The sequence below is a fragment of the Ovis aries genome, chromosome X (assembly GCF_016772045.2).
Source record: "Ovis aries strain OAR_USU_Benz2616 breed Rambouillet chromosome X, ARS-UI_Ramb_v3.0, whole genome shotgun sequence".
NCBI classification, from domain to species: Eukaryota; Metazoa; Chordata; class Mammalia; order Artiodactyla; family Bovidae; genus Ovis; species Ovis aries.
In genome coordinates, this window is record NC_056080.1 from 65,346,942 (window position 1) to 65,372,232 (window position 25,291).

The window sequence follows — 25,291 nt, forward strand, 5'->3', positions numbered from 1 at the left end:
GTACACAGGGCCTTCAACAGTTAACCCCAAGTTTTTTAGCTCCATCGCTTGCCATTTTTCCAGACCTATCTTACACTCTAACCAAGGAAGATATCTAGCCTTACCTTGATGGCCAGTACATTTCAAACTTCTATGCTATAGTCATTGCTATTCCCTTCCCTTTTTTGGATTGTGAATTTCTACTTATTTCAATTTATTCCTCAAAGACTTGCTTGATAAAATATCTACTTTATTCCAAGTACCTATTAAAATCAGCTCATGGTGTTGAAAATCAAACGTTAAGTCAGGAATCAACAAACTTTTGTTGAATGAATGGTCTCTTATAAACCTCTTCAGTCTATTTCTGCTTTCCTTTGGGGGTCAAAATGAAAAACCACAAGGGATATTTAGACACTGCTTTGTAGAAAAACACTCCAGAGTTGGTATTAGAATATTAGGTATGGAATTATAGTTACCATTCTACTTAAATAAATTAAATAAAATCTACCTAAGTGAAAAGTGAAAGTGTTAGTCACTCAGTCGTGTCCAGCTCTTTGCAACACCATGGACTATAGCCTACCAGGCTCCTCCTTCCATGGGATTCTCCACGCAAGAATACTGGAGTGGGTAGCTATTCCCTTCTCCAGGGGATCTTCCTGACCCAGGCATCGAAACCAGGTCGCCTGCATTGCTGGCAAATTCTTTACTGCCTGAGCCACTTGAACCTACCTAAAAGATACATTTATTCAGGGAGGAATTTCCCCTCCAAAAAAAAAGGAGTATGTGAGTAGACGTAATTTTAAGAAAAGGTTATTCAATCTCTGGGAGGTGTGTTGTTCTAGAGGGGAGAAAAAAAGGAGGCTTTATCACAAAGTATTGATTTCTGCAAGAAAAGAGAAAAGTATTCTGGGGTAATTCTCACCCTGAATGCCCTTAGTACGAAGGAGCTCTGTAATCAGATAGAAGGATAAAGAAATTGAAATGTCAAAGATGTGGTACTGTCAGAAGTACATGCATTTACTCAGGAAGATCTTGTAAAGTCCTATTTAATTTATAAACTGAATGTAATCAGATTCTTAGTCCTCCCTAATTTAAGAGAAATAAAAGGAAATTATGTTGGTTGTTATAATTTCCTTTTCTAGTAAAACATCTAAAATGATTTTAAAAAGCCATCTGAATAGGGTGTGTTATTCAATAATAGAAAACATTGAATTCTGATTCCAAAGTTAATTCTCTTAATGTAAATTAGATGCCTACAGACAGATGCCTTGTATATAATATATTCATAAAGAGTAGTACAAAGTAGGTGATGTTAATACTAACAAGCAATAAACCTTAGTCCTTCTTTCCCATTTTATAATATCTGGGGATTAATAAAAGATGTAAAAATACCTGTCTAAAGAAAATCCCAGATTTCCTGGTTCTCAATTAAAAATATATATTAATGAGTAGTCCATACTTGTGCTAACTACACTTTAGAGAGTTTCTCTGTATAAAATTTGCAAAATATATTTCCAATGTGTATCTTTGAGCAGTGTAAACATCTATGTTGTTTTCTGGACAACACCTTTGGAGAAGCCACATGTACCAGGGCAAGTGCTCCACACTACAGTGATTCCCATATTTCTGTCCTTGTACTGACCTGAGGCAGTCATTTGTGCTAAGAAGAGCAGGTATACAGAGGTAGCATCCAACTGCAGGTGTCCCCACTGATCATCACCCACTACAGTGGCACAGGTTTTGGTGTTGTACTTGGCATGGAGGCTATCCTTGGTACTCTGACTATACTTGAAGGATTCTACTTTATCCACCTGAAGAAAACAGAAACAGTAAAAAGAAGGGTATACAGGAAAATCAACCCATATGCCATACTTCAATAGTACTCTGACATATATCACTCCATTCGGCCTTCAGGCAACTGTGAATATTTAAAATGCATTGTTACCCCTTTCCCCCTGCTATCATTATTTTTCAAATTAAACAATTTAATTAGAAGATAATATCCATTGAACTCAGCTATTTCCTATTCATCACCTCTCTTTCACTCTTCAGATGGTTGTTTTGCCCTTTTGTAGATAAAAACTGAGATGGAGAGAGATTGAGTGAGAACAGCTTAGTAAGAGATAATTGAGTTGTAAAAAAGACACATTTGTTCCTGAAACAGAAGTAGATATTTTGAGGGAAAGTAGAACCAAGAAGATATATTTTGAAGGAATAATAAAAGGAGCTAGGGAGAGACTCATGGAATGACAAAGAAAAGACATGAAAGAAAGCTGGAACCAAGGTCAGAAAAGAAACACTGTGCAAGGGACAAATGAAAGACTTGATTCCTGAAATTTCAATTTGATTATGTGTGCATCTGATATATGATGTAACTGTCATATCTTTAAATATAGTTCAAGAAATTAGTGACTTTAAACCTATTTGGTAAGGTGGAAAATACAAATATCTAAAATACAAAAAAATTAAAAAGTAGCAAAGAATGAAAAAAATCATGGGTGTGAAACAATCCAGTAGAGAGATCACTGATCAAGTTCAGAAGTCTGGACTTGATTTCTTTTTACTTTAGACTTTTTGTGTGCCTCAGGATGGTCATTTTATTAATCTGGGCCTCAATTTCTCCTTATAATAAAATGTATTCTTAGGCTCAAGAAAATCAGTTCAGAGTCAATGAGTATAACATGTGTAAAGAACTCCTAGGATAAAAATAAAATACTTTCTTTTAGTGAGACACTTTTGAATGGGAAAAATATCATAAGCAAATCCAAAAGATAAACCAGACACTGCTAAAAATATTTGCAGTGCATGTGACAAAGGATTAATATCCATCATGGAGAGGAACTCCTCAAATAGGCAAGATAGAGACAGCCTGAAAGAGAAAGAGGCAAAGGACCTAAAAGGCAATTAATAGAAGATGAAATACAAATTTTCAACCCCCATATGAAAGGATGTTCAACTTGACTCAAGATTAGGAAAATGCAAATTAATTCTAGAAGATATAAATTCTTGGCCCCTTATCTCCAATTCTAAAATCTAAAACATTTCCAAAAGGTTTTTTCCCCCTAAGTTTTGTACCAAAATTCATTTGGTGGCAACATCTGATTCAAACTAACATGGGGCTATTTGGAGTTTTTATTTATTCCATTTACTGTGAAAAATGCATGTTTTCCTATAGTCTAATGTTTCTGATTGTAGAGTGATATCTGGATTTTTTGAGGGCATAACATAATATATGGTATATATACTGTTCAGTTCAGTCACTCAGTCGTGTCCGACTCTTTGCAACCCCATGAATTGCAGCACACCAGGCCTCCTTGTCCATCACCAACTCCTGGAGTTCACTCAAACTCACGTCCATCAAGTCGGTGATGCCATCCAGCCATCTCATCCTCTGTCGTCCCCTTCTCCTCCTGCCCCCAATTCCTCCTAGCATCAGAGTCTTTTCCAATGAGTCAACTTTTTGCATGAGGTGTCCAAAGTACTGGAATTTCAGCTTTAGCATCATTCCTTCCAAAGAATACCCAGGACTGATCTCCTTCAGAATGGACTGCAGTCCAAGGGACTCTCAAGAGTCTTCTCCAACACCACAGTTCAAAAGCATCAATTCTTCGGTGCTCAGCTTTCTTCACAGTCCAACTCTCACATCCATGCATGACTACTGGAAAAACCATAGCCTTGACTAGATAGACCTTTGTTGGCAAAGTAATGTCTCTGCTTTTTAATATGCTATCTAGGTGGGTCATAATTTTCCTTCCAAGGGGTAAGCGTCTTTTAATTTCATGGCTGCAGTCACCATCTGCAGTGATTTTGGAGCCCCAAAAAATAAAGTCTGACACTGTTTCCACTGTTTCCCCATCTATTTCCCATGGAGTGATGGGACCGGATGCCATGATCTTAGTTTCCTGAATGTTGAGCCTTAAGCCAACATTTTCACTCTCCTCTTTCACTATCATCAAGAGGCTTTTTAGTTCCTCTTCATTTTCTGCCGTAAGGGTGGTGTCATCTGCATATCTGAGGTTATTGATATTTCTCCCAGCAATCTTGATTCCAGCTTGTGCTTCTTCCAGCCCAGCGTTTCTCATGATGTACTCTGCATATAAGTTAAATAAGCAGGGTGACAATATACAGCCTTGACGTCCTCCTTTTCCTATTTGAAACCAGTCTGTTGTTCCATGCCCAGAACTACCTTTTAAAATTTGAAAAATTCTGAATTGTAAAATTTATTTGGTCCCAAGGGTTTCAGAGGAGTTTAGAGACCTGCATCACTTTTTACTGAATATACATAATTGCATGTACAGTAATGATGAAATATATAAAAGAAATCATTTGTAGAGGAAGGGGAAAAGACTGGAAGGCAATACTTCAGTGGTAACTTGATGGTGAGATCAGTGACATCCCCCTTCTCAATTATACAGATTTTCTAAAATTAGTATGTACTATTTGTGAAATTGAAAAAAAAAAACAAACCATGTATACATGTGTATATATATATAAATTACCATGCGCTTTTATTGGAGAGGGTGCATTAACAGTGACATACCTGTCTGATCATGCAGTGCAGCAGTCCCCTCATCAGCTTCACTACACTCTGCAGAAATAAATGGAAACAAGCTGTTATAAACATCCCTAGATGCAGGAACACTTACTCAGCAACTGCAGTTGGTACATGACCTTTTGAGAACAAGTAACCTTATCCTGGGTTCCTATTTACATGGCATTTACTTTATAGGCACACAGAAGAGCAGATTGCAGCTAAAAGTGGAACTAAAACCTGCAGTTGGTGACTCCTTCAAGTTAAAAAAAAATACAAGTTCCAACAGGTTTGTGTAAAACTAAGTCAACTATCCTATTAGAGGACATTCCACCTGGAAAAAAGTGGTCAAGCTAGCTCAAAAATCACAATGCTATGAGGATATTTAAAATATATCCTATGTCCTAGAAAAGCCAATATCATCACTTTAATTTTTTTTCTAAACTAGCCAAGACTTATCTTCAAGAGTCCATAGAAATATTATCTAGATATTTCTCTTAAAGAATAAATGAACTTCAGAATAACTGTAAATGAGAATTGTTAGTGCAACTCGACCCTCTTGCCCTGAAAAAAAGCCCAAACTTAAGTCTCAAGTCATCACTATTTCTCTTACTAGGGCTTGACAATTTCTAAAGTAGTTAGTGTTCTAATCATAACACTCCAAAATTCTGATTACCAATTATATACTATGTTAGTTGGTATAATATAGTAATAATTGTATTTATTTATAATATAGTATAGTAATAATATGTGATATTAGTTATACTATACTAGTTAGTATAATAAATATAATAATAATATAATAAGTATATTTAATTATAGTATAGTAACAATATACTTGTTATACTACATGACACTAGAAGGGCCCATCAACACTGGCATGGGTAGGCAGTATGTTTTGGAAGAATACAGCATCAGAGAGCTTCTCCATTTCTCTAAGCTTTCTGTTCCACAGTCCAGAAGAAATACAAGCAGGTTACTCCAAGGAAGGTTGTCTCAGAGGTGGCTTCAGGACACCTCTGAAAACTAACCTAATCTAATATTTAGGAGCTGCACTATTCTGCTATTCCTTCAAAATATTCAAATGGGACTACAAGCTGTGAAAAAGATAAGAACCTATTAAGTTATGTTTCAATTCTTTTTAAAATCTTTTACTGAGGGTAAAATAAAGTGTTTCCTTGGGAGAGTTCCTTTCCTTAAGTAATTTCTGTCTACCAGTGGTCCAAGGGAAGAAATAAAGAGAATGATAGAGAGAACAAATAGGCAGTGTGTGATCTTGTCACCCTTTAAAGCATGAAGCATTTGTTACAAAGTAGTGAAACAATGCAACCTCTACCAGAAAATCTCTATCATTACTTTGATCCTAATGGAAGAGATTATCCTTTATTATACTGTTTTAGACAGTATTAAACACAGCCTGCTTACTCTGTGGGGTGACTTTGATTCTGAATTCTCTTCTACAGGTCACTACATACTCACAGATTTTTTACCCCATTCTTTCAACTCTCTTTACTATCCAATCCTGCTACTACCATCGATATTTTCTTTAATTTAAATAAGTCTGGGGAATTATAGATGCAGTGGAGGAGTCCTGACTGTCATCCACTTTTGTCCTCCTGAAATGGCCACTGTCAGCCATTTTTGTCCTCAAGTTCCAAATTCCAAGTCAGGATAAAATTAATAAGAAGCATGGAATGGTTAAGAATGAAGGGAAGTATCTATATTTTGTATTCCCTTAAACTGCCCATTTCCTGATTCAGGTGCACTAGCTGGCATTAATTATACATGTTTATACGTACACCAGGGCTTCTAACCAGACCAAATGACATCTTCTAATCTATCTTTTTTGAGGATATGGATCTATGTGCTTGTGAACTGACTGATATAAATACAATCAGATACACATGAGCCTCTATCAGGCTTTGTAAAACATAAAGAAAAGGGAGATAGGACAGATATGTTTTTTTAAAATACAAAACTACAAAAAGAAAAACCATAAACTACAAATATAGTCTACATAACAATTCTGGCTTATCCTTAAAAATCCAACTCCTCTATGAATCCTTTCTTGCCTTGTTCAAGGGAAATTAGACTTTCCAGCCTGTGTGTTCTCACAGAACTTTGTACTTATCTCCTATGTACAGTACCTACATTATCTGTCCTAATGTGTTGTAAATATGTTTATACATCTCCCCGCCTCCAATTAGGCTATGGACTTCTTAAGAAAAAGAGGAAGACAGATTCAAAAATAAACTTTTAAATTAATGGATTAAGCAGACTATATTTTAAAAAAGACATATTTCATGTCTGCAAGTAACTCTCAAATGGCCCACCAAAAAAAAAAAAAAGCTGTGCACCTGTATGTGCACATGTGTATAGAGGGGATGCAAGTATGACAAAATGGTAAAAACTAGTGAATCTTAGATAGAGTACATACAAATATGTTTATTTTATAACTTCTAATATTTTTTGTAAATTTATAAGTTAAAAATAAAAAAGCTGAGATTTAAATATAAACATTTCATTCCATTTAATTTTTATATCTATTGCAGGGCTTGGCACATAATAATTATACAAGGTTTGCTGAATGAAAAACTGAACATGTTGAATGGCACTGACCATAAGTGATTTAGAAGTTCCAAGAAAACAGTCCTGAGAAAGAAGTGATCACTGTAAAATTGAGAAGTCTATGAATACAGGAGCCATAGAAAATGTAGGATTGACATCAAGCTTCACAGGTGAAGAAACAGCTCATAAAACAATTTGGAGATGGAAATGTCTATGGCTTCCCTGAAGGAGGGAGGAAAAATTCAAAAGGACTGAATCTGAAGTCATAAGACCCAGGTAGTATTCATGGTACCACCAAATGCCAACTTCATCTCCCTATGTCAGTCCCTTCCCCTGTAAATTAGGGAAAATGATACTTAACTCACAGGATGTTATGGGAATAAAATACTAGTAATTATGGGAAAGTATGGCTTCCTTGGTGGCTCAGACAGTGAAGAATCTGCCCACAATGCAGGAAAATTGGATTCGATCCCTGGGTTGAAAAGAGCTCCTGGAGAAGGGAATGGCTACCCACTCCAGAATTCATGCCTGGAAAATTCCATGGACAGAGGAGCCTGGCATGCTAAAGTCCATGGGATTGCAAAGAGCCATACACAGCTGAGCGACTAACACACACACACACAGTACAATGAAAAGTTTTTACACATATGTCAGACATTTTCAGCAAGGGACTGGTAGAAGGGTAATGAAGATACCAACCTGGCTGGAACTGGGGGTAGAATGCAGGGGACCAGCATGATATAATATTGAAAAAGCAGCCTAGGACCAAACCCTAAAGAGTCTTGACTATCAATCCAAAACATTCAGATTTTACTTGTAGGGAAATGAGAGCTACAGAAAGATTGCTGAGAATGAAAATAGACAATTTATGCGTTGTTTTCACAAAAGTGTTAAGTGATCAAGGTTTAAACTAAGGCTGAGGCAGCAGGGAATAGAAAGGAGGGGATGGAGTCAAGAAAAATGCAAGAATTAACAGACTTTGGTCTTCATGTATCAAAGGGCAAAAGAGACAAGTCAAAAATCACCATAAGGGAAGCACTTTACAAACACTATAGAACACTGTGCTGTGCTTAGTCGCTCAGTCATGTCCGACTCTTTGTGACCCCATGGACTGTAGCCCGCTAGGCTCCTCTGTCCATGGGGATTCTCCAGGCAAGAATACTGGAGTGGGTTGCCATGTCCTCCTCCAGGGGATCTTCCCAACCCAGGGATCGAACCCAGGTCTCCCACACTGCAGGTGGATTCTTTACCGTCTGAGCCACCAGGGAAGCCCAAGAATACTAGACTGGGTAGCCTATCCCTTCTCCAGGGGAACTTCTCAACCTAGGAATCAAACCAGCACTAGTCCAGGAAATTCTGGAAAGACTGTAAATATATATCCCTGTCTTAGATTCAAAATGCACATCAGTATATTAAAGGCTCAGGGAAATTACAGAGAAACAAACCTGTTGTTTAACATAGCTCCAAACTTAGTCGATCTAGTGTTCCATGGAACACACTATGGAAATGTTCAAAGTAAGGTTGTCCAGGTGACTGGTTGAATGAGGACACCAATAAGAAACAAAGGACATTTGGTGAGTTTCTGTAGTTTAGTAGTCTATTTTGTTTGTTTTTAGTAGGGAAGCTGAGGTATCAGACCTGCTGATTTTGAGAAACCATGATATATTCAGGTGTAACTGAACAGAAGACAAATGAAAATCTGGTATTGAAACTGAAATGAGGTTAAAGTTAAAGAGGAAGCTTTGGAAGTCATTCTCATAAAGGCAACAGTTAAAGCCATGAGAAAAAATGAGAGACTACACAAAGAGAATAAAACTGAGGAAGAAGTTTTTCAGTTGGGGGCAGCCAAAGAGCTAACTCTATTTGTGTGCCTATTTATTTTTATGGGTGTGAATTTATATCTGTATGATTAAGAGAAACAGCATTTGTAAAAACATATATGTACATACTTCTACTCTCAGTCTAGGATAGGATAGTCACCTAAGTTCTTGTCCCCTTTTCATCCAGAATTTTCCTTAGTTCTTTGATATTATTTCTCAGAGAGAAACCTAGGTTAAGAGTTAGAAGGGTAGAAATGATTAACAATCATTGTGGTTTGGGAAAATCCACACAGTAATGGAAAGTTGACAGTAGATGTGAATTTAATCTATGAATTTACTGTATTTGATTTCACTTATGCTCATTTATTAGCCATAGATCAGTGATTATCCCTGGCTGCACTTTAGAATTGACAAGGCAGTTTTTTCTCTAATAGTGATTCCCCTGGGGCTACACTTACAGATATTTATCTAAGTTGTTCTAGGGTGAGGTCCAGTAAGGGTATTTCTTAAAAGCTTCTCAAGTCATTCCAATTCACAGCCAGAGTTTAAAACCATTCATGCGTAGTTGGGGAAAATCTAGCTCATGGCCTGCTTTTGTAAATAGAACTTTTTGGAACATAATCATGCTTATTCATTTATGTATTGTCTCTGGTTGCTTCTGCATAGTGGTGGAAGAGCTGAGTAGTTGGGTTGAGACTACACATGACCCACAATGCCAAAAATATTTACTATCTGGCCTTTACAGAGATGGTTTTTCTGATCCCCAGTCTAAATTAACTGAGTCAGGTTTGAGGAAAAAAATTAATGAGACTTAATAATACAATCTGTTTTAATTCATAATAAAAGTTTGTAGAAATTTTAGAATTCTCAGAGAAATGTTTCTTTTTAAAAGATGCTTCCTATTACTATAATGTTTTTTAGTTATTCCAAGGTTATCATTGTGGTGGTATAGAAAATATTTTGGTGCTATGTGAAAAACTGCTTAACAGAATATTAAAATTTTAGAATGAACAATTTCTTGTTCATTTTTCCCTCTCCGTCTGTTAAATATTTTCTTCCTGGGACACATGAGGAAAAACATCAGCTTTGCAGAATGACTGGTCAGACATAGATTTCTTCCAACAGTATTGAAAAAGAAATCTGTCAAGATGTTATGGGGAGGGAGGTGGGAGGGGTTCATGTTTGGGAATGCATGTAAGAATTAAAGATTTTAAAAATTAAAAAATAAAAACTAAAAATAAAAAAAAATCATACTGGGTATAAAGTCTTATTGTTCCACTAATATAAAATTCTAGCAAAACATAAACAAAATACTGAGATCAAAATAGCAAAACAGAGTAGGACATAGGCTCGGGGAGGGCAGTAGCATTACAGATTTTTTATAACACTCCATATTTTCTAAATTCTCACAATGGTTATGTATGTTTTCTGTAAGTCACAGAAATATTCATCTGTACTTCCTGGGTTAGAGAAAAAACTCCGAGAGATTTTTTCAGTGGACCGAAGTACTTCTCAATTATGGCTTGAGGGAATAAGAGGTACTTGCTATTGTAGAGGACTACATAGTGACTCTTTCCTACTGCCAAGGACTATAACCCCACAATATGTTAGTGTCCTTAAAAACAACCAAATCTCAATATTCTGATTTACAGATGAAGACCAGAGTTCAGATTGCCTAACTTTAGGGAGACCTCTTGAGAAAATGGCTGATGTGGAGAGAATCTTTTCCCCTAATGGAAAAGAATTCACATATATCTTACAACTGACAGCAGAGTATCTTAACATTAAGTAAGATGTAGTCCAGGATATTACTTTCTTGGTCATTCAAGAGGACACAGCATCCTGTCTCTAAATATTAATAGTTCTATAGAGGATTCTTTTTTAACTGAGGGGAAGGCCTTAAAAGTTGGCTTAAAAGCATCTGCTGAATCTGACCTTATTTTACCCCAAAGGGTTGGGGTGGATATGGGGGTGAGGACACACAACCGACTCTGAAACAGTAGCTTAAGGTATAAAAATCAACAAAGTCTTTACTTGTGTCTAGTTGGGAAAGTCTGCTAATTTATATCAGTTACCCTCATATGGTGGTGGTGGTGGTGGTGGCTAAGTTGTGTCTGACTCTTGCGAGCCCATGAACTGTAGCCTGCTAGGCTCCTCTGTCCATGGGATTCTCTAAGCAAGAATACTGGAGTGGGTTGCCATTTCCTTCTCCACACCCTCATACAAATACCACCTACCTTTTTCAGAAAAGGAGGTAAAATAGTAGATACCTGCCTCCAAATATTCCTCTCAATGAGAATAAATATGCTAGAGACTACAAAATACATTTACTTGGAAAAAGGATTACAAATTTTAGCAAAGATTTGAGGATAGGATTTGCCACTGTAACAGAACAGACTGCCCTCTCTCCCTGAATCAGCCAGTTTCAAGTTTCCACTACAAAAAAAAAAAAAAAACCACAAAAAAACAGTACAATACAGGAAAGCTTTATGGAGTGCAATTTCAGCAAGGTGAAGAAGGAGGGAGAAAAGCAAAATACTTCTCTAAGTTCCTGTGGACTATAATTACTTCTGTCTCTGCCACTCCTGCCCCCCAGTTCCAGAGTTTTGTATTTTTATTGAGTACCTGTTCCAGTTCATAGGCTTTTGCCTTATCCTCATCCCGGTCTGCATTCTTCCGATAGGCCAGGCCCAAACCCCACACAGCCAAGATGCTGTACACATTATCCCGGACCCAGGCATCTTTCTGGTCATAGCTGGCTGGAAGTAAGCCAGTCACTGGGTTCTGTAAGGGCAAGAAAAAGGGGATGGGCAGGTAACCATAGGGTGTTAATACGAGGAAACAGAGTGTATCAAATGGGTACTGAGGGACTTTGGTTTTTATTCTATGTCCCCACTCCCGAGTTTTATAATCTCTTCAGACCAAGTGCAAGCAAATGCTATCTTGAATAAGGGGAAAGAGCTGGCTGAAACCTTACCAGTCTGAAATGTTGGAATTCTTAAAAGAAAGGAGATGTTTTAACTTTTCAGTTAGAAAGAATGACCTATCAATGAAAAAGCAGCATTAAAAGAGTAGAAAAACTATAATGAAGTACACCGGTACTTCACAACAGATCTTCACAACAGTCTGCTGCTGCTAAGTAGGTTAAGTCGTGTCCGACTCTGTGCGACCCCATAGACGGCAGCCCACCAGGCTCCCCCGTTCCTGGGATTCTCCAGGCAAGAACACTGGAGTGGGTTGCCATTTCCTTCTCCAATGCATGAAAGTTAAAAGGGAAAGTGAAGTCGCTCAGTCGTGTCCAACTCTTCGCGACCCCATGGACTGCAGCCTACCAGGCTCCTCTGTCCATGGGATTTTCCAGGCAAGAACACTGGAGTGGGTTGCCATTGCCTTCTCCTTCACAACAGTCTAAAGATGGCTAAAAATTCCTCTACTTCTTTTTTCTTGGGCGGAGGGGAAGGAGAGGACGCCCAAGCTTGGGGCCCGGTCGGGGTCAGTGTCCATAAACAAGCTTCAAAGCATCATACAACTCTGACCCCATGAAACCTATCTGTGATATGGGGGACGCGGGGGCACGGGGAGGGGAGCTTAGAAGCTCTAACTCAGGACTCCTGGCTAATAAATACACACACACACACACACACACACACAGACACACAGACACACACACAGACACACACACACACACGGGCCCACCCAGCGTCTCCATTCAGGTTATCACACTGCACATCCTTGGTGATCACAGGCGACACCCATTCACCTACCTGATGGCACAGGATAGTCTGATGCACCAGCCTAGCATAGCCGTCTAGCCGGACCCCGGAGTTACTCCGACTCCTCATTGCGCTGGGTTTCCAGTCCCCTCAGAGGACTGGCCAGAATGCCACAGGGGCCCACGATCTTCCAAGAAAGGAGGTGCCAACGCAGCTCCGCCCTCAGTGTGGGAAGCCCGAGTGCCAGGCCACTGCGGCCTCCGGGGGGCCGCCACTCCTCCGCGCCCGCGCGTGCCTCCAGCACTGTAGCGCCCAGCCGAAGTGCCTCCGGCGCCGCTCGCCGCCTCCCTTAGGCGGGTCTGGCCTCCGCGGATGGCTCCTGCATCCTCAGCTCCACTCAGCGAGACTGAAGACCGCAGCGGCCCAGAGCTGCCGGTCGCCGGCCGCGGCTCCGCCTCCACCGTTCGCGAGACGCAAGCGGGAGGCGGGGCTGGCGCCGCAGGGTCCCAGCAGCTGCGCGCGGCGCCCGGGCTCGCCCCGCCCCCCGGCGACCCTGTCCGCCCCGCAGCGGAGAATGTGTCACCGTAGGCAATGTGCTATCATGAGTTTATTTTCGAAACACCTCAGATGACTATTTCAGTTGTCCACACTTGCTGCGCACGCAGGATATCAGGGAGGCTGTTTTTCTGCCCGCCTAGCTTTCGAAACCCACGGTAACTTCAAACCTGAAAGGAAAGAACGATCATTTGCGTTCAAGGTCTAAAAAATTGGAATTTCCGGGTCTTTATTATATTTTATCCTTTTGACTCGAAGCTCAGATTAAACTCTTTACTCCGATCCAAACCCCAAAAGAAACAACTCTCTAAGGTACTTTATTCCTCAGAAAGCGGCGAATCGGCGCGCTGGGGAAGGAGAGGGCAGTAGTGTGCTTTGAGGAAGCGAGTGCCCCAGGCGGGAATTGGCCTGAGAGGAGCGGGAGGAGATTGTATAACGGCTTTGGAAGGCTCCCTCCTGCGAAAGTAAGTCACAAGGCGGAGGCAACAGACTCAGCTGAAAATAAAGGCAGAAAGGGAAGCTAGAAAAGAAACCTGTAGGTAATGCAGATCACTGGCCGCAGGGTAATCGGTCCGCATCCGGCTCAGGGTTCCGGCCCCAGGACTTTTGCTCCCTTTGTTTACTGACCAACCTCCACATCTTGATCCCTGACCCAGACCCTGCAAGTCTTTAAAGTCAAGGCTTAAGTACCACCTGCTCTTTGAATCGCGGGCTAAGAGAATTAGACCAATTGACCTTTCAGGTCCAACTCTGAAAATCTGTGATTCTAACCTTCCCTAGCCACCTCACTTAGGCCACAGTGATTTTGCATTTTCGTTTTTCTTTTTTTAAATTTAATTTTTATTTTATATTGGAACATAGTCTTTCCTAGGAAGCTCTCTCCGACCTTCACCCATGGCCAAATTAGCGTAAAATCAGGCACCTAGGAGGTGGCTAGCAAATATTTGGTAATGATGAAGAAGGAGGGAGGAAATGCTCAGGAACTCAGGTCTGGAACTTTCAGGTTCAACGCCAGTCAGTGATATAGTTAGTCGCAGTGATAGAATTCTCAAGCAAATACTTTCCATTGCATTCACAGGCTAATCAAACCCCCCGTGACTGGAAAATAACAGCTACATCATAGCTCAGGTACACGTGGGAAGAAAAAGTCTTTTCCAGGGAGAGCTACTTCATTTTGGAAGAAAGAATAGGTAGGTCCTACTGCCCTGGTCTTGTCCTAACTCCCTGACATCTTACTCTTGGTCTGTCGCTTCAAAAGCCCTTTCTCTACCCTTGTCTCCTTGAAGCTACTACCCTCTGTTTTTCTTCACCTCATCATCCCTTAAAAAATATTTTTAAAATATTAAAGTAATATATGTTCACTAAAGAAAATTTGGAAAGTATAGAAAAGTAAAGCAAATCACCCACAATTCCTTCACACAACCACCTGTTAATATTTAGCTTGTTTTTTTCTAGTCTTTTTATTCTTTCTGCATAGACCACCCTCCCCACCAAGTTTTGCAGAAGTATGAGTAAATTAGAAAAGCCAAAGGTAGTGTGTAACCAAGAAAGGTAACTGTCTAGTTACCAAGATGCCTTGTTGAATGGCATTTACCTTGGTGCTTTCAACCATTACCTTGGTGCTTTCCAGGGTGGGCCTTTCCGTCTGGGAAACTTGATCTCAGTGTCCCTGAACAGGTCAGACTCAGGAGGCTGATCATGCCGATTACCTCATGAGAGACTCATGTGTTAAAATCGGGATCCTAATTGTTAATAGAACAGTGACTACATATTAGCCTGACCACATTTCCTCCCTTTCATAATGTATAAGCCTCACTCCTTGCAAGTGCTATTTTGTGTTATACAATAACCCTATGAAGTAAATACTATGATTAACCTGGTTTTAGAGATGGAGAAACTAAGGCACATGAAGATTAATAATTAACAAGTCTGGTCTATGTTGGCTTCACTGACTCTCCCTTTTCTGTGCTTCTGTGGTTCACTGACATATTCTTCCAATCAATTTATAGTCAAGTCTTGCTTATCTGGAAGCCATGTTTCTAGAAGGTGATTTTTTCCATTTGATTCACTGTATGTTAAAAATATTTATTTATATACTTAATTTCATTAGCTCTTAGTGGTACCATGTGGAATCTAGCTCCCTGACCAGGGATCAAACCCAGTCCCTCTGTATTTAGAGTGCAGAGTCTTAGCCACTGGACCACCAGGGAAATCCTTATAGTTTAATGCTTGAAAAACATTTATTTTCAAGTTCCTGGGAATATTTTATTGTTGCTCCCTTATATTACCTGAAAGTTTTAATCACTAATTTTCAAAAATCCAAACTTTTTTCAACTTCACATTTTATAAATGTTTTTCATTTTTAATTTAATGTTAATTGTCTACTTTAATCTTCCCTCCGGTAGATGTTCCAGTTTGCTTAGTTATTCTCTTATTATTAACAATAAACCTTTTGTTATTAAATTTCTTGAAAAAAGTAGTTCACACACTGCCTTCTTTTTATTGTTTCCCATTCACTCTCTTTAAATCTTTTAAAAAATATGAACACACTCTTTGTGAAAAAAATTTAAATATTACAGATAAGGTTCCCCATGTCTATCACCCATAATCACAGTCCTCTTTATCTCCCTCCTCGAAGGTAACCACTGTTATAGGTTTGGTTTGTATCATTTCAGGTTTTTCCCTATGGATTTACACACACACACACGCACAGGAATGCATATAAAATATTGTTTTCGGTGTATTCTTTTAATACAGTATAGTATTGTACATACTGTTGTGCAGAATACCTTATTCATCCAAAGTTATGTCATGAAGATCTAGTTATGTTGTTACATAGAGCTCTATTTCATATACCATGGTTTATGTAGGCCTTCCTCTGTTGATGAACATTCAGTTTGCTTCCAGGTTAGAGTTCTTGAAAACAATACTTCAGTGAACATACATATATGTCTTTTTGTGAATGCATGCAGGTGTTTTGGAAATAGGCATTTAAAATTTTGATATAACCAAAAAGCAATTTAAATGATCTGCACCTACTGGTAGTATATGAAAGCCTCCATTTCCCCCATCCTCACCAATATAAGATATTACTAAATTTTAATTTTGGGCAATCAGATGGATGTAAAATGGTATCTTACCTTAAGTCTAATTTATCTGAATAGCAATGTCATTGAACATCTTTTTATGCTTATTTAATTTATGTGATATTATGTTTATTTATTTCATCTGGATAATAACTATTCATATACTTGGCCATTTCTCTATTTGTGCTGTTTTGTAAAAAATTGCATATTCTGTATTTTAACTTAAAAAAAGAAATCCAAAAGAGATAAGGCACATGTATTCCCATAAGTGGTATTCTGTTAACATTATTTATGGTATCTTTTTATTCATATAGCTTTTAGTTTTAATGAAGTCAAATTTATGAGTCTTCCTTTTTGTCTTAAAATATTGGCCCAACAAAAGATATGTTTACCCAGAACTTGTGAATGAGACCTTTATTTGGATAAAGGGCCTTTGCAGATGTATTTAACGATCTGGAGATGAGATCATGCTCAAATTTCCTACTGAGCATTAAATCCAATGACACGTGTCCTTCTAAGAAAAGAAGACACATATGGAAGAGAAGGCCTTGTGAAGACAGAGGCAGAGATGGAAATGATGCATTTACAAACCAAGGATTACCAAGGATTTCTAGTGACAGCAAGAAGCCAGGAGGGAAGCATAAACCAGTTCCTCCTTCAGAGCTTCCAGAATAAACCAACCTTGCTGAGATCTTGATATTGGATTTCTGACTTCCAAACAAGGAGAATAAATTGCTATTGTTTTAAACCACCCATTTGTGGTAATTGTTATGCCAGAACTAAAAAACTGATAAAACTTTCCTGCCCTCAAAATCATCAACACATTATTGTTTTTTGTAATACCTAATTGTATTGTAATTTTTGTAATTATTTTGCTTTTTATCCATAGCTCTCTTAATTCCTCTATAATTTATTTTTACAAATGGGTTCAGATTGAAATTTTATAATGTTTTCCTAAATGTTAGTGCCAAGTGCACTAATACTACTTAATGAGTATTCCTTTCTCATTGAGTTGAAAGGCTATGTCAAGTACCCCAGAGTCTGTTTCTGGATCACTAGTCTGTTCGTTAATCTATTTCTCTATTCCTTCACCAGTGTTGAATGCCTTGGCTATCCCTGAGCTTTGGTCTTTCCTAAGAACTTTAGATTAATCTGGTCAGGTTCTAAGAAAAATCCTGACTTATTGAGATAGTACTGAATTTATGATTCATTTGGGGAGCATGAATATATTGAGAATATTTAGCTTTCATGTCTACAAACAATGTATATTTATTCAGACCTTTTCTTTCTTTCAGTAAACTTTATAGTTTTCTCCATGAAAGGCTTGTACTTTTTTGTAACCTTATTTTTCAGTAGTTTATAGTTTTTGTTGCTATTAAGATTTTTGCCTATTTTATTTTAAGAGTTATTATCATATATAGGAAAATGATTTTGTATGTTTACCTTAAATCTACTTTCTATCTTAGCTTACTCTGTGTACTGGTTTAAAGGTTATGTTTATGGATTTTCTAAATACAAAGTCATATATTTTGCAAATAGTAACAGTTGTGAGTTCATCTTTCAAATCTTTATAACTCTTATGGTGGAGATTGTTGTTGTTAAGTCACTCAGTTGTGTCTGACTCTTTGCAACCCCATGAACTGCAGCATGTCAGGCTTCCCTGTCCTTCATCAACTCCCAGAGTTTTCTCAAACTCATGTCCATTGAGTCAGTGATGCCATCCAACCATCTCATCCTCTGTCATTCCCTTCTCCTCTTGCCTTCAATCTTCCCCAGCATCAGGGTCTTTTCCAATGAGTCCATTCTTCCCATCAGGTGGCCTAAGTATTGGAGCTTCAGTGTCAGTCCTTCCAGTGAATATTCAGGGTTGATTTCCTTGAGGATTGACTGGTTTGATCTCTTTGCAGTCCAAGGGACTCTCAAGAGTCTTCTCCAGTACCACAGTTCAAAGGCACCAATTCTTCAGCACTCAGCCTTTTTTATTCTCCAGTTCTCACATTGGTACATGACTACTGGAAAAACCAGAGCTTTGACTATACAGACCTTTGTAGGCAAAGTAATGTCTTTGTTTTCAATGTGCTGTCTAGGTTTGTCATTTATTTTCTTCCAAGAAGCAAATATCTTTTAATTTCATGGCTACAGTCACCATCTGCAGTGATTTTGGAGCCCAAGAAAATTAAGTCTGTCACTGTTTCCATTGTTTCTCCGTCTATTTGCCATAAAGTGATGGGACCGGATGCCATGATGTTAGTTTTCTGAATATTGAGTTTTAAGCCAGCTATTTCACTCTCCTCTTTCACTTTCATCAAGAGGCTCTTTAATTCCTCTTCACTTTCTGCCTTAACGGTGGTGTCATCTGCATATATAAGATTATTCATATTTCTCCCGGCAATCTTGATTCCAGCTTGTGCTTCATCTAGCCCGAAATTTTGCATGATGTACTCTGCATACAAGGTAAATAAGCAGGGTGACAATATCCAACCTTAATGTACTCCTTTCCCAATTTTGAACCAGCCCATTTTTTTCATGTCTGGTTCTACCTGTTGCTTCTTGACCTGCATATAGATTTTTCAGGAAGCAGGTCAGGTGGTCTGGTATTCCCATCTCTTTAAGAATTTTCCACAGTTTTTTGTGATCCACACAGTCAAAGGCTTTAGTATAGTCAATGAAACAGAAGATTTATTTTTTTAATTCTCTAGCTTTTTCTATGATCCAACAGATGTTGGCAATTTGGCCTCTGGTTCCTCTGTCTTTTCTAAATCCAGCTTGTACATCTGGAAGTTCTCAGTTCACATACTGTTGAAGCCTAGCTTGAAGGATTTTGAGCATTACTTTGCTAGCATGTGAAATGAGTGCAGTTGTGTGGTAGTTTGAGCATTCTTTGGCATTGCCTTTCTTTGGGATTGAAATGAAAACTGACCTTTTCCAGTCCTGTAGCCACCACTGAGTTTTCCAAACTTACTGGCATATTGAGTGCAGCACTTTCACAACATCATTTTTTAGGATTTGAAATAGCTCACCTGAAATACCATCACCTCCGCTAGCTTTGTTCGTTGTGATGCTTTCTAAGGCCCACTTGACTTCACATTCCAGGATGTCTGGCTTTAGGTGAGTGATCACACCATTGTGGTTATCCAGGTCATTAAGATCTTTTTTGTATAGTTCTTCTGTATTCTTGCCACCTCTTCTTAATATCTTCTGCTTCTGTTAGGTCCATACCATTTCTGTCCTTTATTGAGCCCATCTTTCCATGAAATGTTCCCTTGGTATCTCTAATTTTCATGAAGAAATCTCTAGTCTTTCTCATTCTATTGTTTTCCTTTATTTCTTTGCATTGTTCATTGAAAAAGGCTTTCTTATCTCTCCTTGCTGTTCTCTGGAATGCTGCATTCAGATGGGTATATCTTTCCTTTTCTCCTTTGCCTTTTGATTCTATTCTTTTCTCAGCTATTTGTAAGGCCTCCACAGACAACCATTTTGACTTTCTTTTTCTTGGGTATAGTTTTGATCACTGCCTCCTGCACAATGTTACAGACCTCTGGTGGTGGTGGTGGTTCATCTTTCAGTGTCATAATTTTTTGCTTTGCCTTTTCACTCTGTTCATGGAGTTATCAAGGCAAGAATGCTGATGTGGTTTGCCATTCCCTTCTCTAGTGGATCACATTTTGTTAGAACACCATAACCTGTCTATCTTGGGTGGCCTTACATGGCATGGTTCATAGTTTCATTGAATTAGACAAGGTTGTGGTTCATGTGATCAGTTTGTTTAGTTTTCTGTGATGGTGGTTTTCATTCTGTCTGCCCTCTGATAGAGGAGCTTAAGAGGCTTGTGGAAGCTTCCTAATAGGAGGGATTGGCTGTTGAGAAAACTGGGTCTTGTTCTGGTTGAAAAGGCCATGCTCACTAAGTCTTTAATGCAATTTTTTGCTGGTGGGTGGGGCTGTGTTCCCTCCCTATACTATGGCCTGAGGCTAAACTATGGTGGGGTAATGGCACTAATGGCAACTTCCTTCAAAAGGACTTATTCCAGCATGCTGCAGCTCCCAGGACTGTTGTAGTCAGTGCCCCTGACTCCACGGCAGGCCACTGTTGACCCATGCCTCTGCTGGAGACTCCTGGACACTCACGGACAAGTCTGGCTCAGTCTCTTGTGGGGTCACTGCTCCTTTCTCCTGGGTCCTGGTGCACCCAAGGTTTTATTTGTGCCCTCCAAGAGTCTCTGTTTCCTCAGTCCTGTGAAAGTTTTGTAATCAAATCCCGCTGACCTTCAAAGTCAGATTCCCTGGGGATACTCAGTCCCTTTGTCAGAACCCCAGATTGGGAAGTCTGTTGTGGGGCCTAGAATTTTAACAAAACCATGAGAACTTCTTTTGTATAATTGTTCTCCATTTTGTGTATTGCCAACCCAGTGGCTCTGTGGTGGAGCTAATGGCGACCTCCTTCAAGAGGCCTTATTAGGGTTTAGTAGTGGGGATGGTGGTTATCATTTCTTGTTCCTGACTTTAATGGACTGATTCTAATATTTCACCATTAAGTATATCTGCAGTAGGTTTCTGGAAGATACCATTTATCTCTTTAAAATAATTTCTTTCTCTCTTTGGTTTCCTAGAATTTTATCATTAATATTCTTATGAATGAAAGTTAAATTTCATTGGCTGCTTTTCCTGCATGTATTGAAAAAGTTATGTAGTTTATTCCTCTACTTGGTTGGTGTGTGAATTACATCAATAGATTTCCTTTTGATGATCCATATTTTTATTCATAAGGTAAACCACAGTTTGTCATGACAAACTGTTCTTATAATATGCACTAGATTCAATTTACTAATGTATTTCTAGGATTTCTGCACTTTTGTTTTTAAATTATATCAGCCTATAATCTTTCATTTTTATAGTGTTCTTGTTTGGTTTCAGCAACCAGATTTTGCTTGTTTGTGAAATGAATTTGGTAATTTCCCACCTTTCCTGTTCTCTAAAACTGTTTATGTGAAAGAAAAGCATGTGTTCCTTGAAGTCTTGGTAGAACTCATCTGGCAGAACTTGGTGACTTGGTGACTTTTGGAAACAGGTAGGGTTATGGAAAGATTTCAATTTCTTCTTCAGTCAGTGTTGATAATGAATACTTTCCTAGAAGCCTGCCAATTTAATCCAAGTCAGGGTTTCTCTTGGCACTGTTGACATTTGGGGCTGGATGATTCTTGGTTGTGGGGGCTGTCTTCTACATTTTGTATGTTTAGCAGGATTCCTGGCCTTTAGATGTCAGTAGTGCTCCCCCTGCCCAACCCCCCTGCCTCACACCACCACCTAGGTTGTGACAACCACTCTACAGATATTGCCAAGTATCTTTTGGGAGTCAAACCTTATTAGTAGAAAGTTGTGTGAAACTTTGCTTTTGACTTTTTAGTCTTCTAAATCTGAATCATAACTACCTTTGCACTCCTGATGTACTTTATTTGTGTCTTCTCTCTTTTTTATATAATGAGTAGGCCCAGAAGTTTGTCCATTTTATTATTCTTTCCCAGAGTCAGCTCTTAGCTTTATTGATTGATTATATCTTTAATTTTGTATACCTCTGTGACCTAATGGACAAAATTTTAAAGCATTTATTACAAAAAAGGAATGTATAATACAATAAAACCCACTGCCTGTATTCAACAATTATCAACTAATAGTTAATCTTGTTTCTGTCACATATACTCCCATTTTCTCTTTCTCTCATAATATTCTGAAGCAAATCTCAGATTCATATACTTTCTTCCATAAATATTATATACTTGTAAAAGATATGAAGGCTTTATTCAATATAACCACAGTACCATTTTTATACTTAAAATTACAATTCCTTAATATCATCAAATATCCTTTCTTTGTTCAAATTCTCAACTGTTTCATAAATATGTGTGTGTGTGTGTGTGTGTATGTGTGTGAGACAGAGAGAGAGAGAGAGAGAGAGAGAGAGAGAGGGAGAGAGAGAGAGAAAGAGAGAGAAAATGAATCAGGATCCAAATAAGGTCCATGCATTGCATTTGGTTTATGTGTCTCTTAGGTGTTTGATTCTCTTTTAAGCACATAGGTTTTTCCCTCTTATCTCTCCTTTTCCCCTGTGATTTGTTGAAGAAATCTAGTTGTCTTGTAGAGTTTCTCTACATGATTACATTCCCATGGTGTTTTTTTAAATATATTCTCTGTCTTCTGTATTTCCTACAGATTAGTGCTTCACTCTAGAGGTTAATCAGATTTAAGTTCAATTTTCTTGGCTAGACCTCTCACATGGAGTTCTTCCATCAGGAGACACATAATGTTTGGCTGTCTGTCTATGGTTAGATCCATTTATTCATTAAGAGTTGCAAAATGAAGATATTCTATCATTCCATATTCATTTATTAGCTGAAATTCTTTTATAAAAGAAACTTCCCCTCATCTACTATTTGGTACCTAGTGTTACAGTTTGAATAGGAGAGGCAGGATAAATGCCTTTATTTATCAGCTTTCAGAATAAATAGTTTATTATTTATCATTTTTCAAATGTGACCTTTTTTTTCATATTATCATAAACATGTGGATTTAAATGGGCTTCCCAGTTGGCTCAGGGGTAAAGAATCTGCCTGCCAAAGCAGGAGATGCAGGTTCAGTTCCTTGTCTGGGAAGATCCCCTGGAAAAGGAAATGGCAACCCACTTCAGTATTCTTGCCTGGGAAATCCCATGGACAGAGGGGCCAGTGGGCTACAGTCCATGGGGTCACAAAGAGTGAGACACAACTTAGTGAGTGAACAACAACAACATGGATTAAAACATTTGATATATTTTAATCCATTACAGTTATTCTCCTTACTGATGCTAAGATTGTCCCATCTTTAGTTCCCATGTCCAAACTTTTGACACAACTCTAGTGGTCTGTGATAACCTCCTTGTTTTCTGAGAATTCAAGGTATTGGAGGTTCTACTTGTATATTTCCTTTCTCAAACTAGAAATCAACCATTCCTTTCAGAAGTCTTGTTCTTTTTGATGTGCAACAGTATCTGGAAATAAAAATATGGGCCCTGGACATTATGATCCTTCAAATTTAAATTCAGAACTAGAGGATGTTTACTGCTCCTCAATAATTTATATCTCCCTTCTCCCACAATAAATATCTTCATTCTCAAAACAATAACATAATAATTTATTTGCTTTATTCTACAGTATACAGGTCACAGTTTCAGAATAACAATACCAGTACCATACCACCAAAAATATAATTGCTTACAAAGAGTTTTTGACTCTTTTGTAGATATTTTTGTCTTTATCTTAAGATGTATCTTGTTAGGGATATACATTAATGTTCCTGTGTTTTAAAGTCCCTTTCTATTATTATGTCACCATTTGGATACACAGATTCATTTGTTTCATTTTGCTTTTGATTTTTAGGGGCTGCTTTTTTCTAAGAAAAAATAATTTCACAATTTTCTAACATATTTACATGGTTTCAAAGTCAAATCTATGAAACAGAGTAGTATACTCAAAGAAGTCTAGTTTTAATCCCTGTGTCTTTATGCTATCCCTTTCTACTCCTTTTGGGTGAACAATTTCTTTATTTTATGGTTTATCTTTCCCTTTTATATGAAGAAGTATATATATAGGTATTTCTGTCTCTTCCTTTCTTATGTGGGTGGTATCATATTATGCAGACATTTTTCCATCTTGCTTCTTTTAAAAAATGAATATTATGTCTTGTAGATCACTCCATCAGAATATATAGAAATATTCTTAGTTCTTTTTCAAGCTTTATAGTACAGTACTTCATTTTGTAAGTGTACCAGCCCTCTATTGATGGACCATTTGGATTGTTTCTAGTCTTTTCATATTGTAAATAATGCTGCAAGAAATAGCCTTGTGTGTGTCTCATTCATTTTGAAAACCTGATTTTTAATTGGTTAATTATTCCTGTTTAAATGTATTATGATAGTCATATGTGCAGAGTTGTTTCTACCATTTGTTTTGTATTTTCTTTTTGCCACTTTTTTTTTTTTTTTACTGTTTTCCTACTTTTGGATTGATAACTCTTTCTATATTCCTTTTTGTTTCCTGTGATGGCTTAGAAACTATTGTATGTGTATATACTCTTTTAGTAGCTGCCCTTAATTTTTAAAATTTTATTTATTTTTGGCTGTGCTTGGTCTTTGTTGCTGTGCATGGGCTTTCTCTGGTAGTGGCAAGTCGGAGCTACTCTTTGCTGTGGTACATAGGCTTCTCATTGTGGTGGCTTCTCTTGTTGAAGAGCATGGGCCCTAGGGCATACAAGCTTTCAGCAGCTGTGGTACATAGGCTTAGTTGCCTTGAAGCATGTGGTATCTTCCCAGACCAGGGGTCTAACTAGTGTCCCCTGCATTAGAAGGCAGATTATTAACCCCTGGACCACCAGTGAAGTCCCTGCTCTTAATTTTTAATGTGTACATTTAACTATAAAATGTTTTAACATATCCAAAATAATTTGGTATTTCTGTTCTTTGAAACATGACAAAGTTTGTAGCTTGTTACTGACCCAGTGAAGAAACTTTTTTTTTTCATCTTGTTATTATTATCTGGAATTTTATATTTATCTGTAATTGTAATTTGCCATTTCTTGAATAAGTAATACACTCGTATGATTCAAAACCCAAACAACGATAAGTGAAAATTCTTGATCCTACCTCTCTCCGATCTTTTCCATTCATCCTATTTCCCCAGTCAGTTAATCTCAATAGATATATATTTTCCAGAGTTTCTCTATGTAACTATGAATATATACTCTTATTTTATCTCCTTCTTACATAGTATAGCATACTACACATTCTGTTTGGCACCTTTATTTTCTTCACTTATCTTGAATATCTTTCCATATCAGTGCACACAGATCTTCCTCATTCTTTTGTATGTCATAATATCCCCTTGTAAGATTGATCCTTAACTTATTTAATCAGTACCCTGTTGATAGATACTTGGATTGTTTCCAATCTTTTGCTATTATAAAAAGATGAAATTAATGATCTTGTATATATTTTATTTTATATATGTTCAGG

At 37.9% G+C, this 25,291-nt stretch overlaps 1 protein-coding gene and 1 long non-coding RNA gene across 8 annotated transcripts in view; one reads left to right on the top strand and one right to left on the bottom strand.

The window, feature by feature from the left end:
* The window catches only part of PHKA1 (phosphorylase kinase regulatory subunit alpha 1), a 171,903-nt gene extending 158,884 nt beyond the window's left edge, over positions 1-13,019 (bottom strand). For all 6 annotated transcript variants that reach the window (XM_027963242.3, XM_027963241.3, XM_027963240.3 and 3 more), the window contains exons 1-4: positions 12,663-13,019; positions 11,524-11,682; positions 4,520-4,567; positions 1,622-1,790 (exon numbers count right to left, since the gene is read on the bottom strand). In XM_027963242.3, coding sequence (XP_027819043.1) covers positions 1,622-1,790; positions 4,520-4,567; positions 11,524-11,682; positions 12,663-12,740 — 454 coding nt within the window. In that variant the 5' untranslated portion in view covers positions 12,741-13,019. The remainder of the gene's footprint in view (positions 1-1,621; positions 1,791-4,519; positions 4,568-11,523; positions 11,683-12,662) is intronic.
* Positions 13,020-13,530: 511 nt separating this feature from the next.
* The window catches only part of LOC105605503 (uncharacterized), a 51,653-nt gene continuing 39,892 nt past the window's right edge, over positions 13,531-25,291 (top strand). For both annotated transcript variants that reach the window (XR_009598890.1, XR_003587348.3), the window contains exons 1-2: positions 13,531-13,630; positions 14,245-14,356. This is a non-coding gene — a long non-coding RNA (uncharacterized LOC105605503). The remainder of the gene's footprint in view (positions 13,631-14,244; positions 14,357-25,291) is intronic.